Genomic DNA, 26,728 nt, shown 5'->3' with positions numbered 1-26,728 from the left:
TAAAGTCCCAGGTGTAAAATCCGTAGCCCGCCACTGCTAAGTGTAGACCATGGGTCGCTTCTTACGAATGAAAAGATTCAAAACTTGCTTGTCTCCTGCTTTGATTTAAAGTCTAGTTTGGAAGACTCCTTCAATTTTAAAGCCTAATCTTTCATTTTTCTAGACAAAGGCCAACCAATGTGACAAACATTTCCAGGTTGGTGCACTTAAATTGCTGTGAGCTTAATAGTAATACTCTTTTCTACATATATTGGCCCCGAGCAAGGGCGTCAAATCAAAATCAATGGTCGTGGTCTTAATATCATCCCCTTACACGGGGCACACAGTCCTCCAATTTAATATACCGGTATCTTAATTATTATATTTTCATGAGGCAGAGCCTCCCCTGCCTCCCCTGACTGCCTGTCACTTGAATACGCTCTTTATAAGCTTGATAATATTCGTCTTCATCAACCCATCCCCAGGATATGTAAACTTAAAAGCACCACTGTACTTGTGTTTTTTTAAGAGCTTAAAAAAGAAGATGAAATAAAAAATTATTATACTGAAGTTTTATTTGTTTTCCTTTTTTACCACGAATAATCAAAATGTCTATACCATAACAAAAGTCATACATATGGCATTCACAGTACATCATCACAAGTACTACAAACAAAAGTGAGAGAAGCGGGGCGTACTGAACACATACCGAAAAGCATACTTCACAGCAAGTATCAACATTTTTGCAGTAGAAATCCAAAATCAAGTACAAGAATAGCACATCTGATAAATTTCCCCGTAAACTACACTAACAATCGTGGTAGCGGAGATTGTTCTTTGCCTTCATTGACTTTTTTTCTTACTGTACAAAACTCGGGAAAAAGAAGTCTCACCCATCAACAAGCATCTGCTCTAAAGGTTTCTATAGAAACAGAGTCGTTTTTGGATGAGGAATATAGCCAACTGTCACATGAAAATAGAAAATTTTTGAGACTTAAATAGAAGTTTTGAGGCCATGTTTCAGACATCAAACATTAAAGAGACAGTGTGTATTATTTAGTGTCTCGTAGTGGTAAAAATACTCCATTAAAAAATCAATATCGATTTACCGTAAATTCCGGACTATAAGCCGCTACTTTTTTCCCAAATGTTCAACCCTGCGGCTTATTCAGTAAAGCGGCCAATTTAAGGAATTTTTCTAACGGCCACCAGCGGCGCTGGAGTATAAAAGGTAAGATTAAGACCAGTAGAATATGTGCGCCAAGAAAGACTGCAACCTCTAAGTTTAAGAATTCATTGTCTGTAAAATCAAGGTACACTCCGATAATGAGGAAGACGCCATTGATGGGATAATTATTAGGAGGAAGTTGAGGACGATCATCCGTGAATTTCACATTTACGGGATGCTTATTTTTAACAGGCACGTTTGATACATTGCGAGCGTGATCCTACTAGCGTGTTGGTACCTTTCAAAGGCACAGCTTGGGATGAAAGTTATATTATTATTATTAAAGCTTTGAAAACTCTCTCGGTGTACCGTCTTTCTTCATAAATATGTGTAACCATGTATAATATGTATTTGCAACTGTATATTTTTGTAGTGTATTTATTTTAGGGATTTATTCTGTTATGTGTTCTAATCAGAAGGAAGGAGCGGAGCAAACGCGGGCTGATGGGAATTGGGGTAAAGCTGAGTTACCGGTAGATCTGTCTGTTGTGCAGCGGACAATAGTGGATATACTGGACTGTCTCAGAAAATTAGAATATTGTGATAAAGTTCTTTATTTTCTGTAATGCAATTAAAAAAACAAAAATGTCATACATTCTGGATTCATTACACATCAACTGAACTATTTCAAGCCTTTTATTATTTTAATATTGCTGAATTTGGCTTACAGCTTAAGAAAACTCAAAAATCCTATCTCAAAATATTAGAATATCATGAAAAAGTATACAAGTAGGCTATTCAACTAATCACCTGAATCATCTAATTAACTCGAAACACCTTGCGAGGGTTTCCTGAGCCTTAAAAACACTCAGCTTGGTTCAGTAAACTAAATCACTGCTGATCTGACTGCTGTCCAGAGGACCATCATTGATACCCTCCATCAGGAGGGTAAGACACAAAAAGAAATTTCTCAAAGAGCAGGCTGTTCACAGAGTGCAGTTTCAAAGCATATCCACAAAAAGTCTGTTGGAAGGGAAAAATGTGGCCGGAAACGCTGCACAACCAAGAGAGATGACCGCAGCCTTAACAAAATTGTGAAGAAGAGCCGCTTCCAGAATTTGAGGGAGCTTCAAAGACAGTGGGCTGAAGCTGGAGTCCAGGTATCAAAAGCCACAGTTCACAGACGTGTCCGGGAAATGGGCTACAATAGCCGTATTCCCATGGTCAAGCCACTTCTGAACTCAAGACAACGGAAGAAGCGTCTGACTTGGGCTATGGAGAAGAAGCACTGGACAGTTGCAGAGTGGTCCAAAGTCCTCTTTTCAGACGAAAGCAAGTTTTGCATTTCATTTGGAAGTCAAGGCGCCAGAGTCTGGAGAAAGGCTGGAGAGGAGCAAAATCCAAGTTGCTTGAAATCCAGTGTGAAGTTCCCACAGTCAGCAATGGTTTGGGGAGCCATGTCAGCTGCTGGTGTTGGTCCACTGTGTTTCATCAAGTCCAGAGTAAATGCAACTGTGTACCAAGAGATTTTAGAGCACTACATGCTTCCATCTGCTGAAAAGCTCTATGGAGATGAGGATTTCATTTTCCAGCATGATCTGGCACCTGCCCACAGTGCCAAAACCACCAGTAACTGGTGCACTGACCATGGCATCACTGTCCTTGATTGGCCTGCTAATTCCCCTGACCTGAACCCCATCGAGAATTTGTGGGGTATAGTTAAGAAGAAGATGAAAGACACCAGACCTACAAATACAAATGAGCTGAAGGCTGCTATCGAAGCATCCTGGGCATCAATAACACCTCAGCAATGCCACAGGCTGATTGCCTCCATGCCACGCCGGATTGATGCAGTAATCCATGCAAAAGGATTCCCAACCAAGTACTGAGTGCATCAATGGACATTTTCAAATGTTTGATTTAGTTTTGCTGTTATGAAATTATTTTTTTTACTTGGTCTGAGGAAGTATTCTAATATTTTGAGATAGGATTTTTGAGTTTTTTTCAGCTGTAAGCCAAAATCAGCAATATTCAAATCATAAAAGGCTTGAAATAGTTCAGTTGATGTGTAATGAATCCAGAATGTATGACATTTTTGTTTTTTTAATTGCATTACAGAAAATAAAGAACTTTATCACAATATTCTAATTTTCTGAGACAGTCCAGTATATTTTTCCCACCCTTAACTTTGGAAATATACATTTTGTTTCCTTGGATTACTTTCGACGGGACCCGGACGTTACAAGTCTGCATCATACGTTAATTACGGGTATCATTTTCTATTTGTGATGCCATCTGTGGTTCTAGAATTGTGTACTATCTGTGTAGTTATAGACTAACGGTTTCGGCACGAGTGGATTGTGCGGACTGTGGGATTCCAACTTTAACGGCATGTGTCGGTTAACCCTGTTTCGGAACTATAAGTTTGATTTTTGCAATTGGGAGATGGAATAAGAGCTTGCTCTGTCCACTCCACGCATCGGCCCGGTATTGTAGTACCTCCGGGAACGGTGCATTCGCTACTTGGCCCTGTGGCTAGTACCTTGACTCAGCCCCTTGGCTGAGAGCAAGTGTCTCGGCCCCTTGGCTTTGTACCGTAATATGATTTGGCCGATAACGGATAATTGATCAAGGATAAAGTTACAAACGTGGAACTTACAGCCTGGTTTGGGTTAAACTTGTGGTACATGGGTGCGGCTTGTGTAAGTACAAAAGTGCCAGATCACCTAGAAAATGGTGGGTGCGGCTTATAATCAGGTGCGCTCTATAGTCCGGAATTTATGGTAAATGAAAATTAAAAGACATGAACTATCAAACACATTTATATTTTCTAAATACTTGTAGATCGAGAAATTTGTATTAATTTGACATGAGCCTCACTTTATCATCTTGCTACTACAGGTACCCAAAGACAAAAAACCTAAAGAAAGGCTTGACAAAATAATCAGAAGAAAAATAGTGTGGTCACTTTGAGTCTCCATAGTATGTAATCTTGCTTGTGCTTTTAGCACTCCTTTTTTGAATGCACGATACAATACAGTGACATCTAGTGGACAAATAATACACACTGCTCTTTCAAATCTAGATCAATGTTCAGTGGCGTGCACAGGTAGATACTAGGTGGTGCTAGCGTTTCTGCACCTTGCCCGCTCTCAATTAAAGTGCTATTTTGAAAAGTTTTGTTTTTACAGTTGTTAGAACATTTTAGTGAAATGAAACAGGACGAGTAAGGTCTTTTGGAAAAGTTGCAAAATTGTGCATAATGTCTACTTTTTTGTCAATATTTTCAAAGAAAAAAGATAAACAAACTTTTCCATGATTGTGCAAAAGGTTCTGATGTTTAAAATGACACCATCCTGTTCCAAGTTTTAAGATTTATTAAGATACTCACACATTTTAATTCAAAAATGTTTATCTGTAATCACAATGTGTAAAATGTCGAAAAAAACATGACTGAATTTACAAATAAAGTCAACGTGTCCATATGAAATGCTTTACACAATAATCTTTTTTTTCGCAGAGGTTGGGTTCCAAAAACACCCGCGATAGTCAAAGCCTTTATTTATTAGTTAATTTATTTTTGTATTTATTAAATACTCCAGAACAAACCCATTTTCTCAAGTATTTGTTAAACAAAAGTACTTTATAAACGTTTTTATTTAACTGTCACATAATTTTAAGATAATGGTGATCCACTATATATTATACTGCTATGTCGAAACGTGGACGTTACAGAAAATTACATATTGAACATAAAAATAATAATAGTTTTTAAAAAAGTATGTCTGGAGCCGCCACAATAAAAGCCCTATGAATAAGCCTGATTAGAAAACACACAATTTATTGATCTATATTCATTGGAAAATGTTAAGAAAGTGTCCTGGTTTGCCATACATAAACTACATATTTTTCCATTATCAAACATTTTTGGAAAGGTGCCAGGAAGTCACTAGGGAGTGCCAATGACTTGCAGGTGGCTCCAGAACATGTTTAGACGGCATTTGCTTCTGCCTGTTAGTGATTTTGTGGGTCCAGAGCATTTTGAAATGATGTCTCATCGAGAAAGTTGACAATTGAAAATATTTGTGCATACAATTTAGGCACGTCAAGCAGTTTTGTGTATGTGTACAACTCAGACCGCAATATCATTGACCCACGGGCAGACTTGGAGAAAAGGGGTAGGGCAGCCATTTAGCCAATCAGAATGCAGGACACAATGCACGATGAAAATCTGCGAAGCAAATAAACCGCAATACAGCAAGGGATTACTGTTTATCGACTGTTTACTAAGGAAATCAAGCACTTGCCCCTCAAATGTCAGTGCACGTCACTCACCATGTCATGTCTGAGTAAAATTTATCGCTTCATACAAAAAATAATCCTTTCACTTTTTTTCCCGGTGCACATGCACTTTAAGAGAACTGCCAAGGGCTTACTTTACAGCCAAAAAATCCACACTGCAGTTTGGCGTTCCAAGGCACAAGAAACCATTTACAGCTTCATATCATCCATGACTGGCTTGAAATTAAAGTGCACCATTCTATACATTCACGTATGTGACCCAGTGACAGGATATTGTACGGTACACAGCAGCACAACGTAAAATGCCCTCGCCCTGATCCAGTCCCATTGTTTTGTGATGCTTGGTCGTCATGTGCTGGCAGTTCCACAGAGCCAACGCTGTCCAGAGAAGAACAAAATGTGTAATAAATACATAAATAATAAAATAAATAGCTTTTGACATGCATGTTATTTTGAGTCTGAGGACTGTATAAGTTTTCATGCTTTGGAATGTTTTTTCTTTAACCTTGGGGTGTTATTCTCTTGTCAGGTACATAAAATGTAGCCATCTCCCAAAATGTACAAATATGCAATTAGTCACATTAGTCACCATGTTTAACGCTCTAGCTAGTACATAAAAGGAACAGTGCTTCTGTCGAATGTACACACACCCCGACACGTTTACATAGCAAATAATTCTTTTAAAAAGTGGATTACTCTTTGTGCTTGATGCCCTTTGCTGAGTATCTTTGAGTATCTTTCCTGCCACGCATACACATCCGCGCAGATCTTGAGGCCCACAAAATATTTTGTGATATGCCAGATGTCCAGGTTCTTAGTGTTTAGGAATTTGGATCAGCCCAGGTGATACATGAACAGCCCTTGTTGAGACCACACATAGGGCGAACAACTCTTTAGGTTGGCGTTTACTCGCACGCTAACTTGCTGTCAAAGCTGGAGAGGGCAATGGCAAAGGCTTGAAGGGCACACATTGGGTAGTTATAGTCCATGGTGAACACGTCCTCTGCCACGCGGCCAAACTGCATCACGATGTAGTCGGCTGAAAAAAAAGACAACAACAACAAATATCATCAACGTGACCATTTTTAGTACCGTATTTTTAATTGATTATAAATGCAGTTTTTCAATATTTTGGCCGGAAGTGCAAATTATGCTCTGGTGCGACTTATGTGTAAAATTATTACACATTATTTTATCATTTCACATGTTATTTTCCCACTAAACCTTGTGTTTCAGATTGGTATCACTTTACAATATAATTTCACATGTTATTTACACCCTAAACCACAAGAGGAGGCTCTAGACATGTGTTGCTGATTTTAACATTGACGAGTTGGGGAAGTTGTTTAAAAGTGACACAGAGGATGAAGATTTCATTGGAACTGGTGATCTGGAACAATTCTGATAGTTTGGTTAACTTGGTAGCATGTTCCTTATGCTCACGTTATCTGAATAACTCTTAATATGTTACATCATTTTTGTCATTACTGATCAGGCATGTCAGTCATGTAATGTAAGTAATGTAAGTAATGTAATGTAATGTAATGTAAACTCATTCAGCCTGTTGTTATCTATTCTATTTTAATTTTAAATTGTCTTTCAAGACGAGATGTATGTTTTTAGTGTTTTATTTGATCAAATAAGACCCCCACAAAATGCGGCTTTTACTCCAGTGCAATTTACATATATTTTTCCTACTTAATCAAGCATTTTTTTTGGCTAGGTCGACATATAATCCTGGAGCGTTTTATGATCCGAAAAATACAGTAGTTATTTTTACTGAAATTCAGCATTACTGAGTCTTGGGGAGTAACAGAATACATGTAACGGCGTTGCGTGATTACAATACAAAAAAATTAATAGTATTCTGTTACGGTTACAGAAAACACTTAATCAAAATCAGTTATAGTTAGTTGAAATAAAAATGACTTTGCAGGATTAGTTTTATTTCAAAATATATTTTCATATACATAATGTGCCGTGAGACAAAGTGTGTTTATCATAAATTCAATCACTGACACTAGAGTAGTGGTATAATCCGGCCTAACAAGATCCAGCCCGACCCAGCCCGACCCAGCCCGACCCAGCCCGCGGGCATTAAAGCCCGACGCAGCCCGAGCTCGACCAATTAACTTGATTTGAGGGACCAAGCCCGAAGCAAATCCAACTTTCCACCTTTTATTTGTGAGGACTCAGGAGTGTTTTTCAGACCATAAACCACAACAGAAGTACGTCCTTAAGGCAAAGAAAAAGAAACAAAGAACACTGACAGGTGGATTAGAAATAAAAGGCAGTGAGCGAGAAGCCCGAAACTGAATGTAATGATTGATATTTTAGGCCTGACCCGAATTATGAGACGGGGCCTGTCCCGGACTTAAGATCTTACCTATACACCTGAGAAACAGAGAGAGATGAGGTTCACACACAACATGCATGCGTGCATCGTAGTGACATCCGTTTCGGTTATGCAGATTGCAAAACACATCTACCACTGCACGTTTGTCAGGTAAAATAACTTTTCTCTGTATTTTCTTTCTCATTCTACGGAGCACTCATTTTGTCAAAGTGGTGCGAGCCTGCAGTTCCATAAGGCTGATTATTTGCGTGCATATTGCAGGGCAGTTTCATTTAGTAAATGTTATTGATTGTCTTCTTTATGGATTTCTTTTTGGTCCATTATTACATAAAATGCACTATGCGATCACTGTATTGTTATATTGTGAGAATGTTTTACTTTATGTTCATACATGATGGCAAACTCCATAGACGTGCACGCACCACAATGACACTTCGTAAAGAGTAGTTGCTGGCATAGCTTCCAATGAAAATGTTTTACTGGGTGGAAATATCTTTACAATTTTGTACATCCAGCTGAAAAGGGGAACAACATTACCACAAAGTGCAAGTTATGCCTTTAAGCTCTGTAACTTTAAGACTTCACTTTCAAGAAACAGTTACATTTATTTATATCATGCATCGGAGTAATCTAAAAATAAGTGAAAAAAAATCAACTTACACGACTGCAATATTGTGGTATTCGGATAACGCTACTGATTACATTTTACATTTTTCAATAGTAGCTGTATCAAATTACACTTTTGAAGTACCCCACTCAACCGTTACTTTACTGTAATCTCTCTCTATAACACGGTTTACCTTTCACTGTTTCGCTACTTCACAGATTTGCATCATGCATTGTGTTCTGCATTCTGATTGGTTAAACAGTCTCCCCACTTATTATTATTTGACGATATAGCAAATAAATAAATACATAAAGTAAATTAAGAACGTTTACACGGCTTTTTTATTTGTTAAAAAATGTTTGAGCCTGTATAAAGGGTTTGGTCTTTGGTTTCAGTGTATAATAGAGAAGTGTTTCTCAACTGGTGGATAGCGACTAAAAGGTGGGTCGTGGACGATTGATCAGTGGGTCTCGGGGGTCAGAGGGTTAACTAGACTCATTAACAGTAGCAAGCAATAATGCCCTACAAATGTGACTTGTGTCATGAGCTCTCTCTCTAACGGTAACCAGCACCAATAATCTCCTTGCTCTGTCACTGCACCCTGATTTGTTCCACCTGTCTGTTTTTGTTTGCCACCAGCTGTTTTAAATTCCCTGCCAATCAAGCTCTGTATTTAAAGCCCTGCCTTACAACCTACCTTTGTCAGATCGTCTGCAAAGCCTACACCCGGAACCTGTGTGTCTGCGCTTTTGACACTGAACCTGAACCTGGACCTGTTTGACCCTTCTGCCTTCTCTTCTGCACCGGTCTTCCAGACTCGTGGTGAGTGAGCCCGGACCCATCTCCTCCTACGACCCCCAACCCCACTCAGCCACTGGGGAACACACACACACACGGACATTCTCTCCCATTTCCCCATCCCTAAATAAACTTTCTTAACGTGATGCAAGTGTGGTCCTCGTCTGTCTGATTCGTGACAACCTGACACGCTATTACACTCCACGGATAAAGACTGATAGTTTGTTTCGACATGTTGGGCATTTCAACACGCAGATACAGCTAATATCGTATGAGATATGGATATCATTATCTTGAAGCCCAAAGAAGACAACAAACGCAGTGTTTTTTGTGCAATACATATACAGTATATCTCAGTAGTTGCACTTTAATTTCATGTTTGTGCATTTTAAGTCTGTTAAATTTTTTCAAAGACTGAACTGATGCAAATTGGATTAAATCAAAAATACAGTTAAGCAAGAGAAGTGGGAGGCAAAACTAAGCAAAACGACAAGCACATTAGTCACTAGTTTGAGTAATAAACAGCTTACAGGTCCCTAACTAGGAGCTCTGTGAAATAGTCATTGGTTATTGGTCATCCTTTTTGTTTTATTTTTTATTTTTATTTTATATTGTTTTGCTTATTTTATACTTTGTTTTTAATGTTATTGTTTGGCATTGCAACATCTGTTGCAGCTTGGTCATCCTGGAAGTAGGGATTACCTCAAGTAATGAGGTCCCTTCTCAAAGTTTCTTCAGTTTCCTCATGCTGAGCGTTTAGCGTTTTTTCCTTGCCCTCATGTAAGTTTTAGATCGGGGGATGGTGTAATAATAGCCTGTAGTTTGCAATAGTCTGTGGTCTGTGCAGCCCTTTGAGACTCCTTGTGATTAAGGGCTATAGAAATAAAAATGACTTGACATTAAGAAAATAGACCAGGGGTCGGGAACCTATTACACGCGTGTCAGCAGTGGCAAAATAATAATGATTATACTTTAAAAATGCGCATTTTTACCTGAAATTTAGACATTTTCAGTTGCGCGCCGTGTGTTTTAAAGGCTTTATGTGGGTTTTGTGTCAGTGTGTGTTTGCGCAGTGCCTCGCAGAGGAGAGATCCGTGTTTTAACCCAGCCAACAAAACACACGCGCGCGACAAATGAACGAATCATGACGGCTCCTCAAGCGAAAACATTGCATTCTTTCCAGCCAGCGTGGACAGATGACTGGGGCTTTTTGCAAAAAATGACCGTGCTGTTTTGTGCATTAAGCCCCGAGAGCGTTGTACCTCACGCATCAAGTGTTAAACGTCATTACGAGACGAAACATGAACATCAATTCAAGGCGGAGACATTAAAACGCGCTGTGTCCAGGTACGGCAAACAAACACAGACCCTGAAAACCTTTGTCACTGCTGAAAACACAAGTTATCACATTGTTCACTGAATAGCAAAGCACAGAAAACCATTTACTGATGGCGATTATTTTAAAGAAGCGTGTGTGTGTGTGCATGTGTGTGCATGTGCGCGCGTGCCTTCTGCTTTGCTGCTGTTATTTCAAGTTTTTATATTTTCTGCAACAAGATATCATTGATGAATGGTATGGTAGCTGTCCATATCAATTGTTTTTGATTGTAGTTCATTGTTTATGAAGAATAGTTGATTCCGGTTAATTCTTGAGGCAAGTCATGGATGGCTACAGGCCTTTCCACTTGTTGTCCCCTTTCATTTTTTAGTTGATTGATGAACAAGAATAGTGGAAGATAAATTGGTCAATTATACCAGTGTTTTTCAACCAGTGTGCCAGGGCACACTAGTGTACTGTGAGACCTTGTCTAGTGTGCCGCTGGAATTTGCCCAATTTTATCTTTCCAAAAAATTCAGGCCATTATTCAGTATTTTTGCAATCTTTAGACGAGGAACTGTCACTCATCCATATCAGTAGGTGGCAGTAGATTTTTAGATACTTTTTTTGTACTAATTATCTGCTATTGGGGTAGCACAGTACATTGAATAACTTAATTTGTTTAACAAAGCGGTTTAAGATTGCACTGTAAAAAATAAAAACATTAAGCATAGAAATCTTTTTTTACTGTAAATATTATTTTCTTCTTTTTATATACTAATTATCTGCTTATGGGGTAGTACAGTGAAATATTTGACATAACTTCACTTCAAACATTTTTGACGGGTGGTGTGCCTCGGAACTTTTTTATTAATAAAAGTGTACCTTGGTTCAAAAACACTGTGTTATACGATTAAAATGTATATCCATGTTGTAATTTGGACTGGTGTAAAATGACAGCTCTGTTGGATATTAAAAAATGTGCGAGTCATTAGTTTTGGTGTGACACACTGATTTACAAAGAAATTTGAAAGCGGCACTCCACACCAAAAATGTTGTTGACCCCTGATATAGACCTTGTAAAACATTTGCCCAAATACAAACCAAAGCTTTTAATTTTTGGGTGAGAAAAAGTCAAACTCTACTTGTAGAAAAGGGACATGGAATGTATCACCTGCAAAAGTGAGGGAACACACATTTTTTTTTAACATTGGAGAGCCCATCGGTCATAATTTTCCAAGGAAGCAAACAGTTCCTAGGTTTTCCAGGGTTAACTTTGACATAATTACGTCTGATAGAAGAAGTACTTAAAACTCACGGTCATTGTCGTGTATGATTTGAAAATTTTTGACAGAGGCCTGAGTGACTCTGCCATGGAAGTTAAGCACATACGATTGTGTATCATCATTCCACACTGGAGTTTTGTTATGAAGTTCAATCACACTTTCTGTATTCTTGTTCTGCCACTTGGCCAGCAATGACTCGTGGTCCTGCCATGGAGAAAGAAAACAACGCAACAGAATCAGTCCAAAAAAATGGTCTCATTATACCAATGCGTACAATTTTGAGGTTGTGCTGGTCACATACATTTCGTGGACGAATTGACACTCTCTCATGGTCCATGTTCATTCCTGGGATGATAACACTCATTTTACGAGGTCCCTTGAATCCCAGGACATTGGTTTCCTAGGTTTGAAACATGAAAAAGATTAGGCATTGGTTGAAATGTAAACTAAACTTGAGCTTTGTAGGGAAGAGCTGCAAAATTTGGGGATTTATAGAAACCTGCTGTAGTCAGAACTACTATCCACATAATTCAGATTAGGAAATGGACAAACAGGTATGACGCATATGTAAACAGGTTATAATTGGTAGAGTTCTGTGCTTTGCTGCTTACTATTTTATTGTCAAATATTCTTAACTAAAATACTGAGGTACAATTGAATCTGTCAGATCGTCTGCCAAGCCTACATCCGGAACCTGTTTGCGCTTCTGACTCTGAACCTGGACCTGTTTGACCCTTCTGCCTTCTCTTATGCCCTCGTCTTAAAAGTAAAAAAAAAAATATCACAAGGTGCTTACATAGCAAATAGCTGCAAGCTCTTGGCGCATGCTACTGTCCTCAAGGCTGGTCGTGGTTTTCATCGGGTTCACGCCACTGTCATATACAGTAAACTTTGTGCCCATGAGATTGGACCTGCAATTCAGAAAATTGAGAAAATCAGGTCGATATGATCAATTTTTTTAAAATAAATTTGCGTCATTTTAACCATAGGGCCAAAGATTAGCTTATAACTTCATTCATTAAACCATGGACTTGGAATCAAATTCCTAGCAACAAAATTTGACAGGCTACTGCGAACAAAAAAAATAAATTCTCATCATAATGATGACATCATCCATGATGAAATAAAGTGCTTTATTCAAAGCGTTCTGATTTAATGACTACAAAGAAGTCTGTGTTTTTGTTTGCAATGCTGGAGTTAAGCGTTAGTTGCTATAACTGAAGCTTTGACGAGCTTGTTCTGAAAGAACACAATGTAGAAAGAAAAAAAAATGGAATAACCTTTCACCGAGTTTGTCCTGGACAAGCATTATTGTGACTGGGATAATGCAGATCCAGCAAAATAACTTCTGCCTCCAATGTCTGATGGCTTTGTAACAGTCTTTTGAAAGGACCGGTTCCTCCAGCTTAAGGTAAGTTTGTGATTATGTACTGCACATGCATCAAACAGTTCATGTGTCAGCATAAAAATACTCTACAAATTAAATGTCATAATGAAGGAAGGGAATGACATGAATGTGATATCACACAGTTTTGGAGGAAGAGCCTACGTCTTTGACACTCTTTACACAGCAAAAACCTTCCCTTATCTGTGTTAACTCTTGAAAAATTACTTAGTTTACATTAAATGCACATTGAAAGGTCACAAGGAATTTGCATAGGCCCCTAAAAATGTCAGCAACAGGCAAAGGTAAAATTAAGTAAATGCTTGCATGTTTTAGTTACTTCAACCAAATGGATGGACAAGGAGATGGAGACCACAACGGTCCGAATCGTAAGTACAAGAACAAATATGACTTCTGTTACCTGTTTGAAATGTGTTGTCACTCACAGCCGATAACTATTTTATAGGACAACATATCCACATCCCAACTGAAGATCATCCACCAAATGGAGACAATAATGATATGGAGTTTATTTTCCTCTTGCAGTTCATCATAAATCACCATATGAGGGTCTTTAGACAAAACCAGATTGGTTTCGTCAATGAAAACGGTATGGATGTCCAGCTTGAAATTCATGCTGATCCAATGAACCATATCATTGAAGAGAATGATGAAAATGAGGAAATTCAGATGCTGGTCCCCCAGGAAGAAGAGCATCCAGAAGAAGCAGAAGAAGAACCTCAGCCGGGACCGTCGAGAGAACTTTGTGAAGTTGACAATGAGCAGGAAGAGGAAGCAAGAAATCGTAAACATTCCAGGTGGTACGAGTTTGACAACACTTCTGACAGCAGCGCGGATCTGGATCATGATGAGGAACCTCTACTCGAGAGAATTGAAGGGAGGTTAACAGATCATTTTGATTCTGAAGATACAGAATCACTTAAAGGTGTTCATGAACTTGCTAAAAATTGTAGCAATATGAACGATGAAGAAGTGGGGTCCACAAAGGACCAAAATTTCAATAGACAAGAAACAAAGAAAAACTCTCTGCCTGACACTTCTGGGATGGACTTAACAGATAAAACGGGGCACCATCCGAGTACAAAAGGCAAGAAATATTTCCAATGGTGGCAGGGAGTTGAAGATAACAGCTCGGACAGTGAAAATGACATGGTCATTGAAGAAAATCATTTGCCTGGTGGTTTTGAGACTGAGTCAAAAGATGATTCTGAGTCAGAACCAGCTCAAAAAGAGGAAGGTTTAAGACAGCAGGACAACATTTCACTAATACCTAATTGTGTTCATGAACTGGACCGGACCAGGAGAAATACTGATTTGACTGAGGAGGGACGAGCTTCCATGGAAAATGGAAGTTGTAGTACACAAGTTACAGATGAACATCCTGGACCATCAAAGATCAGGTGAGGTTGGACAATTTGTCAAACAGGCTTCATATTAGAAGCAGTGACTTCGATTTTCTTTAAATTTCCACTGGATCTTAAAAAAGCTCGGGGAATTCAAATGGTACATAATGTACTGTAAATTACAACTAAGTGGCTGTAGCTCTCAGAACGAGGAAATCATCATGCCCAAAGGAGGAGCATAGTAGTTAAAGGTTGTGTAAGCACAATGCGATGGATTATCTACAATCAACAACGAGGACGGAAAGACATTGCCAAGTAAAACAGAAGTTAATGAGTTTTTCCATTCCTTGATTGTACTTATTTGACAGCAATTTTAGACTGCTAGACCTGACTCAAAATGATTTGTCAAATAAGAATCCTTTTGGACCTGATTCAAGGATGTGGCCCATACAACAGGATGGTGCTATGATAAGAAATCATTTCAGACTAGGGCTGGAATCATTTTAGTGATTACAGTTACAGGCCAGACTCAGTTCTGCACAGTTAAGTGTCAGGCCATGACTCACAGTCAATGTAGACAGTCGTACTCAGCTCGAGATCTAAAGCCATTGTCAATGCATGTTTTATGTGTCTGTCATGTTTGAAAAAAAATATTGTTGAAAATGGTTACGCACATATTTTTGTGATTTCAACTGTAGCCCTTTATCGGGCAGTAAACTATATTTGTTAAAGGAGTCAATGTTCAAAATGAATCCTGTACACTTAAACAGATATATTTCAGTGAAGAATCATGGTTGTATTTGAACACATTCATTGCCAGCCTCATATTACTGGTAATTTATTGTTGTTATTGCAGTCATTGACATCTGTTAATTAGGACATATCTCAAAGTTTTCAATTAACATAAAAAACACAATGATGTAAAATAAGCTATAAAAAGGATCATTTTAAAAACTGTAATGTTTTAAGTATAGCTATTTTTAACAGAAATTGTGATGAAATGGTTCAGTGTTCTGCAACATGTGACATGAAATAGTGTGGTGAGTCATGATACTGGTTTGTTAATCACAAGATCAATGTGAAGCAATTATGTTAATCATTTTCAGTGATGAGAAGCATTTCATTCAACTGAGTAGTGTAGTGAGTCACTGCCTGTCACATCTGCTGGATAACCAAACGGTAAGGCATCACCGTTGTGTCACTTTTACCAAAATCAATGAGATGCCTTATGTAAGCCTGAAAAGAAATGAAACACACACTGTATTCTATAATCGATGGAAAACATTAAGAATGTGTACTGTTTTGTCCTATAAAAACCATTTATTTTTCCATTATCAAACATTTCTTAAAAAGGGTCAGGGAGCCACGGCTCCAGTGCAAGTTCATTGGGTGAAGAAGTCCAACTTTGTTAGTGATAGAAAGCATCTTCCTCAGCATTTTTGGTCCAGACGTTATTTGACATGACGGCTTTTAAAAAAAACTTAGCTGAAAAAGATTTGCGCATATACAACGTAAGTTCGTCAAGCCGTTTTACGTATTGACGTGCAGGCAGACAGAAAACAGAAAAAAGGGGCAGGGCCACTGTTTAGCCAATAACAATGCAAAGCATAATGCACGGTTAAAATCGACAAAATAAACCTTGATACAGCAAGGGATTATTTTACTAAAGAAATCGATCAATAAATAGAACATTCTAGTCCAGTCACTTCTGATTTTAGCTGCTTACTGTTAAGTTGGTTTATCTTTGCTGTTAGCATTAATTCATTTTGTTTTTGAGAACAAAGTGTAACTTGAAGACTATTTCTGAATTAAGAGCGGTCAAAGGACGTTGATCAGTTGCTGGTGTGACATAAAGAGAAACGCCCTTTTCACTGTGTAAGTGAGAATTTTGATTCTCAAATGCTTATTTACATCGGTCTTTCCACATTGATTATGTCAGGGGCCAAAACATTGAGCTTTGCTCAACTATTGCATTTTTTTCTTCCTTTGTGATTAATGGCAGCTGGCATTCATTTGTACGCAGTCTTATAGCCTAGCTGTGCGCACATTGTTTAGGAAAATTCATGTCAGTTAATGCCAGTTGATTGGCAGAAAAAGATCGTTCATTGTCGATAGTAACATCTAAAATAAGCACAAATTATACCCTGGCAGTCAGATAGCCACTTTTTTGTCAGTGATCAAAGTCAACCAAAAATACCCAAGCTTTTGTTTGGTGCTACACTGCTACTCATAGATTGACAAGCCACTTTGTGGCCCTTTTGTGTGTGACTTCTTGCCTCACAGACAACGCTAGTCCATGTCGGGTAAGTAACAAGTAAAATCCCTTTCCGTGCCAGCAGATTAAAAGGGCGAAAATAGTGTCTCAGATGACTAGTCCATATTTACATTCACTTCGTCACATATAAGTTGAACTTTAGAAGAATTGTACCCACCTTAAATACATCGTTATTTTTTGTGGGATCAATAATAATAATAACAAAAACGAATCAATACATATTATTGACAATGTAATACTGTATTATTATTTAATAGATGTTTTATGAAATATACATTAATAATAATGTTAATTAGCATCACGGCGGGGCAGTCTGAGGTCATGAGATCGAACCTCCTGTGTGGAGTTTGCATGTTCTCCCCGTGCTTGCGTGGGTTTCCTCCGGGCACTCCGGTTTCCTCCTACATTCCAAAAACATGCATGTCAGGTTAATTGGCCGGTCCAAATTGTCCCTAGGTGTGAATGAGCGAGCAAATTGTCTGTCCCTGTGTGCCCTACGATTGGCTGGCAACCAGTTAAGGGTGTCCCCTGCCCACTGCCCGAAGATAGCTGGGATGGGCTCCAGCACCCCCGCGACCCTACTGAGGATAAGCGGTTCAGATAATGGATGGATGGAATAATGTTAATTATTTTTTTGATAATGATTATTATGAAAGCTCTTTTAGCTTGTACTAGTGGTAGAAAATGTACAGCCTATAATAGGCATTGTTAGCACACACAATTCCCTGACACTTATTCTATTCACTCTTACAAAGGCAATCGGCATTCAAGTAAATCCAAACGAGATTGCCACTCAGTGACTTAAAATAATAAGGCTATGGATCCATTTTAACTGGTTTTCTTCTTTTATTGGTAGTGGGGAAGTTGCTAAATTGGCTTTGCAAGTCATTAAAAAGTGTGTGAATTCGGCAACAAAAAATGTGTAAGCACCCTGCAAATCTGGTAAACAGGGTGGAAATGGGAAGCATGACAATGGCAATGACTCGACCCAATATGCTGCCTAGGCAGTCCTTATTAAGGGGCAGGGTGATTACAACCAGGTGCGCAGGGATTGGGCACAGGTGAGTCCGGTTCCACAACTGGTTGGCGCCCCCTAGGGGAAGGTGGCATGCCAGATCCAGACACTTGGGCTTCCACAACTAGGTGCTTACTTTGGAGGTATAATGATTTTGCCAAATGCCAACGGTATGGAGGTTGAGTAATAAATAGTACAATGGTGCTTCTTTATACAAGCACCTCTAAAAAGAGAACTTTGTTTACTGTGTGAAGGAAAATCCAGTTCACAAGCGGACCCAGAGTCTACTGCTCGAGACTGCTCAAGACCACTTATGTCAGCTCATCTAGTTTGCTCATGCAAACTACTACAGTGCTCTAAAGAATTGTGTTTGTACTTTCATTTAAAGTTACAGTCACTTTAATTTGATGTGCACAGTGCTTACATATCATCGATAGTCTTTTAACATCAAACCTGACAACCTTTGCCAATTGCTCCCCTTATGGTTCAAAAATCCTCCTTAATTAAGAAGTAATAAACCTTACAAACACAATGCGGCACCTAATCACAGCAGGATGGACTGTAGAATATGCAACAATTTCTGCAATCTACAAAGATGTTGTCGTCGGCTCCAAGTGACTGACGATTTGTTTTTTTCCCAAAATGGGCAAGACGAGATTTGTCTTAAAAAAGAAAATAAATCACTGATAAAACGTTTTATATACACAATGTAACATTTTTAGAAAACCTAAAAAATATGGGGAAAACATACAGTATGTGACAAATATGCAATTTCGTGACTCCTCTTAGAAGGTTTTTAGTGAACAGGAAGATGTGTTTTCTGGCTGTTTAGCTGGAAGCTTTTGGAAAAACACGAACAGATCAATTCGTTTTTAATGTTTCATATAAGGAAAATTCCCTTGTTACACAATTTGAGCTATGGGCATGATCCTGGAATAAATCAAGCTGGTAAACAAAAGGTAACACTGCATCCACATCGACAGTTTATGGAGATGAGTTACATTTTGGAAATAAACATGAGAACAACAGTGCAGGTAAATGAGATGCTACACAAGATAGAGTGTTTACCCCTTACCGTTTCTGTAAAATTTGCCTAAAATACAAAATCCAAGACGTACCCATAAAAAATTGAATACTGTTCTTGAGCCGTTTGGAGATTATGGACGGTTGTGGTCTCTTTTGAAAGGTAACACTCTGAAGTTTTGTCACAATCTGAGAAAAATACTGCAAGTGCTACACAGAAACAATTATTCTCGCCTGTATTTTGTTCTGCAATCAAATGCCTGCAAAAGAATGTAGAATAGGTATCGGCGCTGGTGAAACAATAGCTTGAAGCCTTACCTAGTACCATGTCAGGTTTGATCATGATCTGAAAAACTAAACATTGTATTTTACACATTTTTCTACTGGTAGGTCTGGGCGTTTCCAAAAGTGGCCTTCTGGAGTCAATCAGTTCACACCTCTAAAAACTTTGCAATCCTTTATCTTACTTTGGTCAATGTTTAGACATAGTGAAAGAGTTGTAAATGTTTGACGTCTCTTTTCAGATGTCAATAAACGATTGTTCACATGTGCGCATAATAATGGTGCGTAAAAAGGAATAACAATTGGCTTTGCACACATTCACTTTTGGCTCTGATTTGAATACACAACATACATATGTACATATTTATTTGGGGAATTTTATTGGCTAACCAACGAGTCAAGTCAAATTTGAATCGGTCACTAAAGATCTTTGAAGCCAAATTGGTCATGAGGTTTTTTTCTTTTTTCAATACAGGCGTTTTACGATATAAGTTGTCACAGGCTAAGGGCCAGGAAAAAAGGAAACGAGTCTGTTTATTTTTGAAGGAGAAAAAAGGAGCCAAACAGACAGATTACAACAAAGATTGTTAAACAATGCAGGGATGCTTTAAGGCGGGTTTTTTTTTTCAATCTCTCGGCATTATATTGTGTTTTGGAGTAATTATTTTCAAGGTTGGATTCACTGGACTTTCATGAATGTAACCACACCATATGTGCGTGGATTCTAGTCATGAGTGGATGTTCCCAAAACTTTTGGGTGAGCTATAGTGTCTTTTAGTTTTCGGGTGTCAGACTGATAGTGATGTTTCTGTGATAAGTATATTTTGGGATACTCATCATCTCTTGAATCCCAGGAGGCTTTCCAATGATGTGGCATTACTTATTCACGTGATTGGTGACAATGTGAAGACGTAACTTTTTTTATCGACATTCCGACAGTTAAGAAATGAAGAGAGTAGATGAAGAATGAGTTTTTAGATCATAGCACGTTCAGTGACATCTTACGTTTGAGTCATGCCTTGAAACGTAACGACACTAACAATTGATGGAATAAGAGCTTGCTCTGTCCACTATGAAGTTTGTGGCTGTAATGAAGGATTTTTGCAATCCGGAGATGGAATAAGAGCTTGCTCTGTCCACTCCACGCATCGACCTGGTATTGCGGTACCTCCGGGAACGGTGCATCCGCAATGATCGCAGCAAGGCTTTAAGGCTAGGACCTTAGCTTGGCCTTTAGGCTGAGTGTAAGAGTCCCGGCTCCTAGGCTTTGTAGCGTATTATGAACTGACCGACAACGGATAATGAATAATGAATAAAGAAGATAGAAAAATAACCCTTAAAAAATCCCCCCCACTTACATTCTGTGCAGCTTGGATGACTGCTGCATTTTTTATGTATACATACAATACAGAATGAGTTTAATTGTGATTGGTTTGACTCTCTACTGAGCCACGTCTATGCTTGAGCATCCACCTTATCCCCGTTGTACACTTCTTGCTCTTCTCAGTGAAAAGGATTTGAAATGTATAAGGCAGTGGTGGGCCGTCAGGGCCTGCAGAGCCTTCTCTGCTTGGCTAAAAAATATCTAAATCGTGTGATGGTAATTAGAAGTAAATATATGGTTGTGTGGATTTAATGGTGTTTTGTAAATCCATAATGGCTGAATGAGGAGAAAATTTTGATTTGGTTCAGATTCACTGTCGAAGCTATTTTCAAGACAGAACTTTTGAGAGGAAAATCAACATTGTTAGGAAAAGGTCGGACAACTCTGAAGCTTGCAAGTCTTTTTGCAAAAAGGTTTTGACCGCCACTTTCAGCCTAAGCTGGCTCCCTGGCTCGAGAAACCCTGCAAATTATATTGCTGGGAGTGCTTGTTATTTGCCACAGATCAACATGGTGTTTTGAGCAACAACTGATTTTCAATAGAGACACCAAAAGACTGCTGGACATTCACAAGCAACGGTGCTCTCCAAAATTTTTTTCGGGAAGCCGGATTGGATTTACCGTTATGTGAGCAACTGCACAAGAAACTGGAACAATAACTTTCATTTAGAGGACAACCTGAAAGCGCTGGATCCCAAATCAAAGGGATTTATGTGGGGCTTATTTCTCTAATTGCTGAGAGAGACACAAATTTACATGAACACCTATTCAAGAATACATTTTTGGTGAGTAAAGTGTGGCCTTATTCCTAAATAACATTGCAATTTTATGAAGTTATTATTGGTGCCTTTCTACCTGTATATGTTCAGCTATGGCTGCAGAAAGAAGTTTTATAGCCATAAAATAGTTGTTGAGAGTTGAATTAATTCAGACCTGTTATGGAAATTCTGGCTTTTTTAGTAACCAGACTCTTTCGTCTCAGATCAATATAGAAAAAGACACGGCTCTTTCTCGTACGAAACAGCTTTTCAGGTTGTTTTTCTGTTGCTTAGTTTAATCAACGTGTTACCAATTATTATGTAAACTCTACAGATGTACAAGAAAATGATCAAATACAAAACAATGTTAACCTATTTTAATACTCAACGACTTTTGGGTAGACAACACAGAATCCTTGGGAAAAAAACTTGCTTGTTGACCAATCACAAGAGAAAAAACACGTCTTAAAGGAAACCGGCTTTTGATCGGTTCGGGAGCCGGCTCCTATTGTTCATTCCAAGAGCCGGTTTGTTCACCAATGACAGATCACTAATTCTAACTGGGGCCTAGGTGTGAAATGCATGGCCCGTCACTGGTTTGAGGTTACAATGACATTGTCCAGGTCATTTAAGCATCGTTATCAAATTACATAAAACACACCAAATTTACCTCAATTTACCAATGAAGCTTTCTCCACCCCTGGAGAGATCAGTAGGATCAATGGAAATCAGATAGTTGGAGGTTTTACTCTTTTTTCTCTTCCTTCCTGCTAAAAGAAACACCTGTGACGAAACAAAGTACGGAAACACATTATAAAATAATATTTTGACATAAAACATTTTTATACTGTTTTAAGGTGTCCCAGTTAATGTGTTAATGTGGTGCACTCAGCCTCACCTTCTTGCCATCCTCTCGCTCCAGGTGAAGATAGTAGGTGGGATACATGCCTCTGTCCATGCCTTTCTTATCTCTGGTGATTCTGCACTTGACTCTGACTCCCTGCGGTGCAGGCCTCAGGGAAAACTCCTCAAGGTCTTCAACGTCAATGGAGGGTTCAGCAACTGGTGGAGTCGGAGCTGAGGCAACCTCCTGTGGAAGTAACCATAAAATATCAGTGACAAATTTGTAAATATTTATTTAATCAAATTGAATTGAATCGTCTTTATCGTCATTGATATCAACGTTCTTGAAACATTGTATGCAACGAGATTAGACATGGTAGGGTAAACATGTAACAAAGACTTTAAAGAAAAATAGATGGACTGCCGGAATAAATAGACAAACATTTTACAACATAGTGTTTAAAGACTGGCAGAATTTAAAATAGTAGTGCAGTAGAAGTTTGGCCAAATAATAATGCGACGTAACAAAAGTGCATTGAAAAGAAGAGCAGAAACACTTTGCAGCAACAAAATCTCTTAATAAGTCACAAGGTACATATTTTCACAGCTTTGAGCAATACAATTTAGCAGCAACAAAAAATGAAACAAAAAAAAAAGTCACAAGATATATGATATGTGATGGCCCATGTGGATGAAGCTGTCCCTGATACTGTTTGTCCTTGTTTTGGGTGACCTATAGCGCCTGAGAGCAACAGGTAAAAGAGGTGGTGGCCGAGGTGGTAATAGCCTCTTATAATGTTGATGGTGGTATCACAATCCGGAGATGTCCTTTAGACTATTACCTATTAAACGTAGAATTCTTTCTAGAATTTTAAGAATTTATGCAGGCAACTGTTTTGTGTGTTTAACTCTCATGTATTGCCAAGGATTGTTTGGAATACTGTATTTGTTTATGGTCAGTGGGAGAAAATGATAGTTTGATTATAGTTCGAATGTGCTTTTGTATGATTTTATTCCCAGAAGAACCTGAACAAAGCCAAAGATTATATCCAGGCGTTGTTTGTCTTTTGTTACAATTGTATCAGCTTAGGTAGTTAATTTTCCCCTTCAGACCCGTACGGAGATGGCGTCCTTCAGAGATGACGCCTGGCTGTCTCACCTCCCTAAAATGTGCCTTTCCTCCCTATCTATGCTTCCTTAGAAATACATTGCATCATTGTTTAAGATTACCGTAAAGAATTAGCTCCTCTGTCTTCAGGAGGGCTAATCTTTATCTTCCAAGGTCAGTCAGGCAGCTTTAATTTTTGTTTCTTATTTATAATGATAGTGCGACACCTAGCGACCAGCATTATATTGTTTCATGTAATCATGTGATCTTGTTTAGGCCAATCAGGTGTGTTGTTTTACGCCTGCGTTTTGAATAAATGGGCCAGTAGTTATCTGTGTAATTTCTCTCTGACCCGATCTTGGAAGCAGATCTAAGGGACAGCTCAGTTGGGATGCGCCTCGGATGAAAGGGCTACTCAACTCAATCCCCGACTCAGAGTGTGTTTCTTTCTTTACTGAATGAGTTTCTTAATTTTAACACAATCTCAAGTTTTAACCTTGACAGTTAGCATGGTATAGATCAGGGGTCGGGAATTTATGGCTCGCGAGCCACAAAAATAACTGCGGGAGGGAAACAAATATGAATTGGTGTTTATAATAGTATGGGACACAGGCTCTAGTATTATTAATATTTTATTTAGTTTATCCAATTATCAAACATCACACAGTGAAATAAAATGTGTTGTAGAATTAGCTTTGTCTGGAGAGTGTGTTTAGCAGTTCTGTTGTTTTTTTGTCTTAAAATATATTGAATGGCCTTCTTAAAAATACATAACTTTTTTTTGCTTTGATGGCTCTTTGAGTCCAAAGGGTACCTGACCCCTAGTAAAGATGTCTGTTTATCATCACAATTTGTATTGTTTTATCCTCAAACTAGCCTTTAAACTCTTTTGCAATCCGGAGATGGAATAAGAGCTTGTTCTGTCCACTCCACGCATCGGCCCGGTATTGCAGTACCTCCGGGAGCGGTGCATTCGCAATGATCGCAGCAAGGCTTTAGGGCTAGGACTTTAGCTTGGCCTTTTGGCTGAGAGTAAGTGTCCCGGCTCCTAGGCTTTGTAGCGTATTATGAACTGACCGATAACGGATAATGGATAATGAATAACGAAGATAGATCAATAACCCTTAAAAACCCCCCACCTGCGAGATTCGGTGATTACTTACAATACAATGAACCCTCGATTAATGAGGAGGTTACTTTAAAAAAAGAACCCGTAAGAGAGAAAAATCTTCCATTTATTTTAAGTATCATTCCATTAAAAACTTTTTAAACATTCAAACCAATAAACAAACACTTTTCACAGGCACATCAATTTGTTTAATACATACAATTACTTTATTTTGTACCTAAAAATATGCTTTTATGTATCTATGGATTTATTATTTATTATGGAAACACTTCAGAGGGTCATCAACATAGCCCAGAGAATCTTTGGTTGCTCTCTACTCAGTCTGGAGGACATTGCCTGCTCTCGCTACCTCAGCAGAGCAGAAAACATCATCAAGGACTTTTCTCATCCCGGCCACCACCTCTTTGACCTGCTGCCTTCCGGCAGACGCTACAGGTCACACAAAACAAAAACAAACAGACTCAGAGATAGTTTCCTCCCCAGAGCCATCACCACCCTTATCACACACCTCACAAAAAACTGACACTCTTGCAAACGCACTACCTCCTAAAGATGTAAAATTGTATTAATGCCTATGCTCACTTTGCACAATGTTGCTTATTTTTGCACCACCGCATATTGCACTAATACGATCCCAAAACTGTATGCAACATCCTACATGCCCACACGTTCTTGTGTAAATATTGTGTAAATTATAACCTTTATCTTCTTTGCTTTCTCACTGTTAAAACTGGAGTGCCACGTCCAATTTCGTTGTCACAATATGTCCAACCCATTTTGTAAGAATGACAATAAAGGTATATTCTAATTCTAATTCTTCTAATTACCAATACCTACTATTTTAAGGAATGTTAAGAGAATCAAAATGCAGATTTGCATGATGAAAATCCAGGAAGCAGCGACCTTGTCCAACATTGAATGCAACGAGATTAGACATGGCCCTCCAAGGTAAACATATTAAAAATACTTTAAAGAGAAAAAAGACTGTCAGGATAAATAGGCAAAACATATTTAGAACGTAGTACTTAGAGACTGGCCTCAGTTATAATAATAGTGCAATGAAAAGGAGTGCATTTAGCAGCAACAAAAAAGAAGAAACCCAAAGTAAGTCACAAAATATGTTTTAGACCCTCGTTTAGGATGGTGATGGCCCTGAGGGAAGAAGCTGTCTCTAAGCCCGTTTATCCTTGTTAGCGGCTTACAGTCCAAACTACAGAAGATCGTGAAGGGAAAAAACACATATTAGTAAGACTTTCGGGTTGTACCTTGCTTGATTTCTTGCTGGTGGCTGAGCCCGGTCTTGTGTTGTTGTTGAGCTGCGAGGAAGTGGAACTAATTTCATCGTCATCATCTTCTTCCTCATCAAAATTCATGCTGCTGGATATGCCTTAATGGAAAACAGAAATTGAGTAAATAATTAGTCAGGGGGTGTCGAACATGCAGTCTGTGAGCCAGATAAGGTCTGGCAACAGATTGCATCACAAGACAATATAAAGTAAATGAAAAGTACAAGAAAAAAATGAGAGGCATTTCTAAACATGGCCACGTGATGTCGCTAAATCCAGGCATAACTACCAAAGTAACTGTAGCTTTCTTCCTCCCACTCACTTTGTTTCTTTCTATCTTTTTCTTTTCCCTGTCTCTCTTTTTTTCTTTCTCTCTCTTTTTCTCTCTTTCTTCTCTTGTTCTGTCTCTATCCCTCCCTTTCTTCTCACTTCTCCCTCTCTCTTTTTATTTCTCTCTTTCTTTATCCCTTTCTCAATATAATATAATATAATATAATATAATATAATATAATATAATATAATATAATATAATATAATATAATATAATATAATATAATATAATATAATATAATATATATAGATATAGTTTACTTGTGCTGGCTCCATTACTTATTTTATTTTTTCCCATGTGGCCCCTAAGCTGAAATTAGTTTAACTTCTGCAAATGTTAATTTTCACGAAAGCTTTTTACACGTGAGTTTGCTGGCAACGTCAAACTGATGGCATGCATAAGAAACTATTCTTACCCTTTTTTAGCATGGTCACCCTTAGGTCCTGCTTGCTCTGCGATGGAGTACGGCTTATAGCCAGCTCGCCCTCGCCATCCTCTGACGAGGGGTGACCGACTGTTAGGATTTGAATCTGGCCATCCTCTGACTGGCCCGCCAAGCTGTCCAGACCTGCTGAGCCACCAACACGCGACAAAGGGCAACCGAACACAGCTGTTAAAACTGAAAAAAATGTAGAGCAAGACTGCAATAACACAAGTTTACTTTGATCACTTGGGACTGATGCAGAACAAGAATTTGAAGAAATGTCCAATCCTATTGTTAGAATTGTTGACT

General features: G+C 38.5%; 2 protein-coding genes and 3 pseudogenes across 5 annotated transcripts in view; 4 read left to right on the top strand and 1 right to left on the bottom strand.

Annotated features, from left to right (window-relative positions):
* The first annotated feature begins 3,426 nt into the window (after nucleotides 1-3,426).
* Nucleotides 3,427-3,668, top strand: LOC148367447 (U2 spliceosomal RNA; annotated as a pseudogene).
* Nucleotides 3,669-4,506: 838 nt separating this feature from the next.
* tub (TUB bipartite transcription factor) overlaps nucleotides 4,507-26,728 on the bottom strand; it is a 110,336-nt gene continuing 88,114 nt past the window's right edge. For 3 of the 4 annotated variants that reach the window (XM_088334380.1, XM_088334382.1, XM_088334383.1), the window contains exons 5-12: nucleotides 26,411-26,566; nucleotides 25,644-25,765; nucleotides 22,197-22,388; nucleotides 21,969-22,081; nucleotides 12,611-12,725; nucleotides 12,116-12,214; nucleotides 11,847-12,018; nucleotides 4,507-6,488 (exon numbers count right to left, since the gene is read on the bottom strand). In XM_088334380.1, coding sequence (XP_088190506.1) covers nucleotides 6,355-6,488; nucleotides 11,847-12,018; nucleotides 12,116-12,214; nucleotides 12,611-12,725; nucleotides 21,969-22,081; nucleotides 22,197-22,388; nucleotides 25,644-25,765; nucleotides 26,411-26,566 — 1,103 coding nt within the window. In that variant the 3' untranslated portion in view covers nucleotides 4,507-6,354. The remainder of the gene's footprint in view (nucleotides 6,489-11,846; nucleotides 12,019-12,115; nucleotides 12,215-12,610; nucleotides 12,726-21,968; nucleotides 22,082-22,196; nucleotides 22,389-25,643; nucleotides 25,766-26,410; nucleotides 26,567-26,728) is intronic. The other variant, XM_088334381.1, reaches the window with a different exon arrangement.
* LOC148367446 (uncharacterized) lies at nucleotides 12,986-15,891 on the top strand. The gene is made up of 3 exons (XM_088334384.1): nucleotides 12,986-13,225; nucleotides 13,535-13,587; nucleotides 13,665-15,891. Exons 2-3 carry the CDS (start codon nucleotides 13,548-13,550, stop codon nucleotides 14,621-14,623), a joined length of 999 nt encoding a protein of 332 aa, XP_088190510.1. The 5' UTR covers nucleotides 12,986-13,225; nucleotides 13,535-13,547; the 3' UTR covers nucleotides 14,624-15,891.
* Nucleotides 20,251-20,340, top strand: LOC148367445 (U2 spliceosomal RNA; annotated as a pseudogene).
* Nucleotides 24,105-24,227, top strand: LOC148367444 (U2 spliceosomal RNA; annotated as a pseudogene).

The sequence above is a fragment of the Urocampus carinirostris genome, chromosome 4, assembly GCF_059441175.1.
Source record: "Urocampus carinirostris isolate Australia breed hairy pipefish chromosome 4, RoL_Ucar_1.0, whole genome shotgun sequence".
Taxonomy (NCBI): domain Eukaryota; kingdom Metazoa; phylum Chordata; class Actinopteri; order Syngnathiformes; family Syngnathidae; genus Urocampus; species Urocampus carinirostris.
The sequence above is the reverse complement of the archived record's forward strand: the minus strand, read 5'-3'. Positions and strand labels throughout refer to the sequence as shown.

Bases quoted from the DNA above. Each gene is read 5' to 3' on its own strand.
- LOC148367446 (XM_088334384.1), top strand. From the start codon at position 13,548: ATGGATGGACAAGGAGATGGAGACCACAACGGTCCGAATC. The intron at 13,588-13,664 runs GTAAGTACAAGA...ACTATTTTATAG, and splicing joins AGACCACAACGGTCCGAATC to GACAACATATCCACATCCCA.